The 7,258-nt window shown below is 44.9% G+C and overlaps 1 protein-coding gene across 1 annotated transcript; it reads left to right on the top strand.

Annotated features, from left to right (window-relative positions):
- The first annotated feature begins 3,258 nt into the window (after positions 1-3,258).
- LOC123177725 (PLASMODESMATA CALLOSE-BINDING PROTEIN 2) lies at positions 3,259-5,036 on the top strand. Its single transcript, XM_044591298.1, has 3 exons — positions 3,259-3,558; positions 3,854-4,313; positions 4,417-5,036. The coding sequence occupies exons 1-3, from the start codon at positions 3,489-3,491 to the stop codon at positions 4,685-4,687; spliced, it is 801 nt and encodes a 266-aa protein (XP_044447233.1). The 5' UTR covers positions 3,259-3,488; the 3' UTR covers positions 4,688-5,036.
- Positions 5,037-7,258: the final 2,222 nt, after the last annotated feature.

Genomic DNA, 7,258 nt, shown 5'->3' with positions numbered 1-7,258 from the left:
AACAGTACGCCTCCCTAATGCATATAAATTTCGTACAAGAATAAAATGTCAGCGTCATGCATATTTGAGGGCAAGCCATTGGATGCACATTTCAGGGCTAGCATAAATTTCTTGAGGCTGAACAGTATGACTTCCTACTACATAATTTTTGTAATTTCATAATGAATTTTTATACAAGAAGGAAGAATCAGGGTCAAGTTATTTTCTGAGTCGAAATAATAGGCCTCACTACTGCATGTATATTGTAATGTCATAATAAAATTAAACAAGAAGAGAATTGCAGGGCTAACTTAATTAATTTATGTTGTACGGTACGCATCCCCACTGCATTTTTTGTAACTTCACTACGAGTTTGTATACAAGATAAATATCAAGCCAAGTTATTTTTTTCATGGTGGACACAAGGCCTCCCTACAACATTTTGTTTGTAAATTCCTGATAAAATTTTGTACAAGAAGAAAATTTCAAGGCCATGTTCATTTTCTTAGGCCACCCTACTGCAAATTTGTTTTATTATTTATTATAAAAATTTAAGGTTAATTTTATAAGGCTGAACAAATCCCTACTTTCATATTTTGTAATTTCATAATAAAATTTTGAACAAAGAGAAAATTTGAGGGCCAGTTAACTTTCTGAGGCTGAACAGTAGGCCTCCCTACTGCATAGTCTTTTGCAACTCCATTATAAATTTGTAGAAGAAAAAAATTCACGGCTAGGTTAATCTTTTTAGGCTGAACTGTAGGTCTTCCTATTGCATATTATTTTGTAATTTTATTAAAAAATTGTATAAGACTGAAATTTCACGACCAGGTTAAAAACAAATTGTTGAACTGTAGACCTCTGTACTGCATACCTTTTTTGTAATTTTGTAATAGTATGTTGTGAGGAAGTTTTTAGGGCCATGTAATTTTTTTAGGCTAACTATATAGACCTCCCTATTGTATATAAATTTATTACAAGAAGAAAATTTCAGGGCCACATTAATCTTTTCTAGGCTGAACTTTAGGGCTCCCTAATGCATGTGTTTTATAATTTCATTATAAAATTTTGTACATGAATAAAATTGCAGGGCCAGATTAACTTTTGCAATTTCACTTAATTTTTGAACAACACTGTTGGCCGCCTGATGCATGTTTTTTTTAATTCCATTAGAATATTTTTACTTGCAACAAATTTAAATGCCGGGATAAATGTTTTTGAGCCGGGACAATAAACTTTTTTTCGCGGGTGCTAGACAATAAAACTTTTATATAAAACTTTTGAGAAAAGTCCACCTTTCGTCCCTCAATTCTTCGGTCTGCTCACTTTTGGTCCCTCAACTCTAAAACTGGACAGATTGCACCACAAACTCTCAAAACCAGCCTTTTTCGTCCCTGTGGGGTTTCGCTGCCGAGTCAACCCGGTTTTGACCATGACGTGAATAGTGATCCGATGAACAGTAAATTCAAAAAAATAGCAAAAAATCCAAAAAAATCTGAAATTTTATGACATCGAAGATACTCAGATGCGCAAGGTGCATGGCAATTTTCGTCATGTTTGGACGTTCGAGAAGCTCACGGCAAAAAAAACAAAAGTAAGTCTACTCTATGATGAACAGTAAATTAAAAAATAGCAAAAAAACTGATTTTTTTTGGCATAAAAGATGCTCAGGTGCGTGCAAGATTTCGTGTGAAAATGACATCCGAGGAGCTCGTGGAAAAAAATTAGCGTACACGTGTGTGCTGCTTCGGGTGGTTTCCAAACCCTCGGATGTCATTTTAGCACGAAAATTAGCATGCACCTTGCCCATCTGAGCATCGATGTCTTTTTTTTTTGAATTTACTGTTCATCCTAGAGTAGTTTTACTTTTGTTTTTTTCCCGCGAGCTTCTCGAACGTCCAAACATGATGAAAATTGGCACGCACCTTGCGCATCTGAGTATCTTCGATGTCATAAATTTTCAAATTTATTTTTTTATATTTTTTCAAATTTAGTATTCATCGGAGCACTGTTCACATCGTGGTCAAAACCGGGTTGACTCGGCAGCGAAACTCCGCAGGGAAAAAATGGCTGGTTTCGAGAGTTTGTGGTGCAATCTATCCAGTTTTAGAGTTCAGGGACCAAAAGTGAGCAGACCGAAGAATTGAGAGACGAAAAGTGGACTTTTCTCAAAACTTTACACAAGAAGAAAATTTCAGGGCCAGTTTTTTATTCTTTGCTGAAAGTAGGCCTCACTACTACACTTTTTTTTTAAAGATCATTGTAAAATTTTGTACAGGAAGGAAATTTCAGTGCGAGGTTAATTACAAGATCCAGCACTTCAATCTGCAGCCCTGATTTCTCAGAAGTTTTTCATCACCGCCGAGCCATGAACCTGAATTGAAACTCTGAAAGTGCGTAGACAGAGGCTGCATACACACGGTTACACGTGTTCAACTAAATACCAGCATGGAGTGATGTTCGTCCAGTAGAAACCGGAATGGCACGCACGTTCTTCCAGTAGCCATGGACCTCTAATGGAGACAACATCAACCGAGCAAATCAGGGGGACAAAAAGCAAATCTCTGGGGTTTTCTCTATGATATGTGCAGCTGCCCAAGAAGATGAAAAAGGGTCTCCCAAAAGCAGATGCAAAGGTTGGGGATTAGATGGACGAAGCATCACGTTGATCGAGCTTCCGTTTATACCATACCACCCTTCTTCTTTCCCAGTGATCAACTAGTTCAGTGGGTACAGTGAAAAGAAGACGAGATTCCAAACTTTACCACCAACTCGAGTACTCGATGATGATCGGACGGGTTAAAGAACAACTGCATGATTATACCAAGATGCAAAAATGGGTGTGTTCTTTTGGGAAGGATTTGTGTGTCATCTCTGACGAACAGAACAGAGGAGAACCGGTAGAGCTGAGAATAGTAACAGAGCAGTGGTGAAGACGCTCACAACACAACACGTATGCCCATCAATCATCGACGGTACATATTCTCCCGGCAGTGCGTCGAACTGTATGTAGCATCTTTGTCACAAAGAGAAAGGACATACTTTACCAGACGAATAAGAAGGGTGCGCCTAACCAACTGCACGAGACGAAAAACAATCCATTTCCCTGCCTCAAAATCTCATCATGGGCAAGCCTAATTATAAGCCATCATGAAGGAAGAATTCCTCGGGTTTCTTTGCATCTTTCACGTCCCAACTCACCCCACCTTTTCCCACCACCTTTGGCTTAATCTATTGCTCAATGTCTCGTCTCCCTAACCCTGCATTGCAAAGCTCCATCGCTGGCCTCCCAGCTAAAGCTTTCTCCTATTCCCCGACCCCCCCTCACCCGCGGACAAAATAATAGCCCGATGGTGCTCATCGGCGGATGCACATGGTTGCACTGACTGAACTGTACTTGAGCTAGTGAGGCAGCAGCAGAGCAGGTAAGCTAGCTCAATCCACACTTGATAAGCGCCTTTTCTCTCTCTCTCTCTGTGTCTCCAAGTGGTGTAGGTTGTGCCGGCGGCATGGGTCTTGGGCCAGTTCATCATTGCTTGGCCTCTCTTCTTGCCCTGCTTCCTCTCCTCTGCTGCCACGGTGAGTTTCTCAGCTCCAGCACTCTCCGAAACTCTATATATGCGTTCGTTTTTCAGTTGGTTGGATGGTTTTGTTTCGTGCTGTTTGGTTGTTGGAGCTGCCGAAGAGAGTGCCAGTAGTTGGAGCTGACGAACGAACCACCAGAGTGTCGTGTCATAGCAACAGACAAACGGATGCTTTTCATGGACAAAATTCAGTCCAACTCCCAAACAAAACCGTGCTTTTGCTTGCTTAATGATGTAACAAAGATAGCGAGATCGAATTCGTGCTGAGTTCAGTTTGGTTCGAGCTGTAGCGAGAGGGTTCGAGCATCGGGCGCACGGCGACGCGTCCCGGCCGCGGTCTGTGGTGAGGCTGGAGCGCGCGCGGGACATGCCGGAGCTGGACGTGACCACGCCGCTCGCGACCGTCCCGCTGGTGAACCCAACACCGATGCCGGAGGCGACCGCCGCGCCGTCGCTGGCGCACCCGACGGCCGCGGCTGGCGCGGGGAGCTGGTGCGTGGCAAGCCCGAGCGCGGGCGCGGCGGCGCTGCAGGTGGCGCTGGACTACGCGTGCGGGCAGGGCGCGGACTGCTCGCCGATCCAGCCCGGCGGGAGCTGCGCCGACCCGGACACCGTCCGCGACCACGCCTCCTACGCCTTCAACTCCTACTACCAGAAGAACCCCGTCCAGACCAGCTGCGACTTCGCCGGCGCCGCCATCCTCACCAGCACCGACCCTAGCACCACCTCCTGCAAGTACCCATCCACCAGGTTGGTAACCATCATTCCATCAATTCCTAACTAGGCATGGTGCATGCAGACCGAGAATTTCTTCCGTTTTCTTTGGCTGATCGATGCAACGAACGGCGAGCAGTACCGGTGCTTCCGTCCTGAACACGACGTCTCCGGTGACCCCGGTGAACCCGACGTACGGATCCCCTCCCGGCGGCTCCTACAACTCTCCTCCTGGTCCTGGCGGCTACTACAACTCCCCGCCTCTCTATGGGTCCATGTCGCCCCCGGACTACGGCGGCAGCATCAGCGCCGCCACGGCCATGATGCCAGGCAGCAAGAGCACGACGGCCGCCACGTCGCTGACGTGCCTCCTCGTCGTCGCAACGGTGTCTCTCAACCTGTGCAAGTAAGAAGCGAAGTTCGCAGGCTTGTAATTCGCGTGCAAATGCACTTGGAGGCCGGAATGAATTGAAGAGGACTCTGTTGAACAAGCACCAAATGCATCTACAAAACAGAGGAGGCGCCATGGCAGAAGCAGAGTGGCAATGGTCATCGAGCAGATTGGTAGTCGTCAGTCAGTGTTGCAAATACTTGTAGCTGTAGTCAGTGTCAGCGAGTTTTGGCGTGTGCTTCAGGTGCGATGTTTGTACTACTTGCATGGCATATTTCTCCATTCTGGAGGAGAAATATATATCTTGTATAAACCCAAGTTCTTTGGCATCTACTCCCTCCGTTACTTAATATAAAGATCTTTTAGCTTTTTCTTGATTCGTATGCATGTACCATTTTAGTATGACTATTCACACATTTTAGCATGTATGTGGTCAATAGTTTGAAATAGCTAAAAGGTCTTATATTAGGGAACGGAGGTAGTATTTGATCATGTTCATGCTGGGAATCAACACAAATTTAGGGTCTCTTTGATTCAAAGGGTTCAAATAAACACAACAATAGAACATTGAAACTAAATGTCACGGCTCGGTTGAATTCCAAAAATAAAAAGGTAGATCTCGATGTGCGTGTACCAATGTTCAAATTCAACGTTTCACTATGCCTTCACAAGAATATGATCATCACCTGCAAATTGTGCAACCTCACTGTATGTGATATTGAGAGCACGGTATCCACCAGCAAACTTGTTTGAACTGTTATGAATATGCAACTTGTATTACTAAAAGGTCAAAGCAAGCATATATACAAAAGACCAGAGGCCATCATCAATATAACTCTACCCCCCCCCCCCCCCCTTCAAATTCATGATGGATCCACAATACTGAGTTTGGAGAGGTGAAATCTATGTTGCGTTCTAGTCTAGGCCTTCGTGGAGAAGTACGCTAGCTGTAACTCGGAAGGAACATACAGAAGAGCAATAACATCATCCTACACAGCAGCGCGCACATAAGAAGCATCAACACCAATATGCTAGGTAAGCTCATGCTTCACGGGGTCCCGCACAATATTGATAGCACATGTACTGTCGAATAAGTGGGTGGTAGGTGTAGTAACAGAATCACCAAAATCTCCAAGTAACCATCGTAACCAAGTCACCTCTGCCGTCAGAAGAGCCATATCTCTCAACTCGGCCTCTGCACTCGAACGGGAAACTGCAGTCCGTTTCTTCGTTTTTCAAGCAATGAGAGAACCACCAAGAAAAACATAGTAAGCAGAAAGTGAATGGCGATCCGAAGGATCGCTAGCCCATGTAGCGTCTGAATAGGCCTGGAGCTGGAACGAGCTGGAACAGGGAAAAATAGACGATGATAGATCGTGCCACGAAGGTATCGCAGAACAGGAAGAAGGTGACTATAGTGAACGGAAGTGGAAGCGAAAACAAACTGACTCAGAATATGGACATGATAGGAAATATCCGGACGAGTGACAGCAAGATAGACAAGACTCGCAACAAGATGATGATAACATGTCGGATCAGACAAGAGCTCACCATCAGAAGCGCGAAGGTTATCATTGAGCTCCATAGGAGTCTCAACAGTGCGCTCATCAGTAAGAGCCGTAAGAGCAAGAAGATCCTGGATATACTTTTCTTGGGAAATAGAAAGTCCATCACAAGTGAAGGAAACCTCAATCTCAAGAAAGTAACAAAGAGGACCAAGATCAGACATAAGAAACTGCTCGCCTTAGACGGGCCTTGACAAAGGCAATGTACTCAGAATCGTCGGCAATGATGATCATGTCATCAACATACAGAAGAAGAAGAGTGCAACCACGAGTAGAAAGGTGTACAAACACTAATGGATCATGAGCACTGGGTGAAAAACCAGCAACACTAATCACAGAGGCAAAACGCTCAAACCAAGCGCGGGGGGCTTGCTTAAGGCCATAGAGAGAGCGACGAGATGACAAACCATGCCATCAGGAACTAAATACCTAGGTGGTGGCTGCATATAAACTTCCTCACGCAACTGACCATTAAGAAAGGCATTCTTAACATCTAGCTAAGACACGAACCAGTGGCGAATAGAGGCCACAACAAGAAGTGTGAGGACAGTGGTCATATGGGCCACAGGAGCAAAATCTCATCGTAATCATGAACATGCTCCTACCCGATATACACTTTGACCAAACCACTTCGTGTTCCTCGCAAGATATGTTCACGATTGACTTGTTACTCTTGGAGATTAGACTCCTTGACGGTTATGGTTCCTTCGAAAGCTTCCTGCTTGTGGTATGCTCCAGAGACGTATGCAAGGGTGCGGTGTAACCTTCAAGATCAAACCTAAGTGATTCGAGGCTCATCCGTTGGGGTGACTCGAGGAGAATACGGCGAGCCTTCGGTGGAGTTCCGCAAACTTTGCCTCCGGCACCGCTCCAAAGGAGATTATCTCTTCCCCAAGGAAGAGTGAACTTTGGGATAAAATCCGCGTCATCGTCTCACTTGTGGTTAATCCTTTCCCGCACCCTGCATTGTGTTGCATGCATGTTGGCTTGCTAATTAGGTCGTTGCCTATCATATTGTAACGCCC

This window comes from Triticum aestivum, chromosome 1D (assembly GCF_018294505.1).
Source record: "Triticum aestivum cultivar Chinese Spring chromosome 1D, IWGSC CS RefSeq v2.1, whole genome shotgun sequence".
NCBI classification, from domain to species: domain Eukaryota; kingdom Viridiplantae; phylum Streptophyta; class Magnoliopsida; order Poales; family Poaceae; genus Triticum; species Triticum aestivum.
Note: the sequence above shows the minus strand (reverse complement) of the source record. Positions and strands in the feature narration are given on the sequence as shown.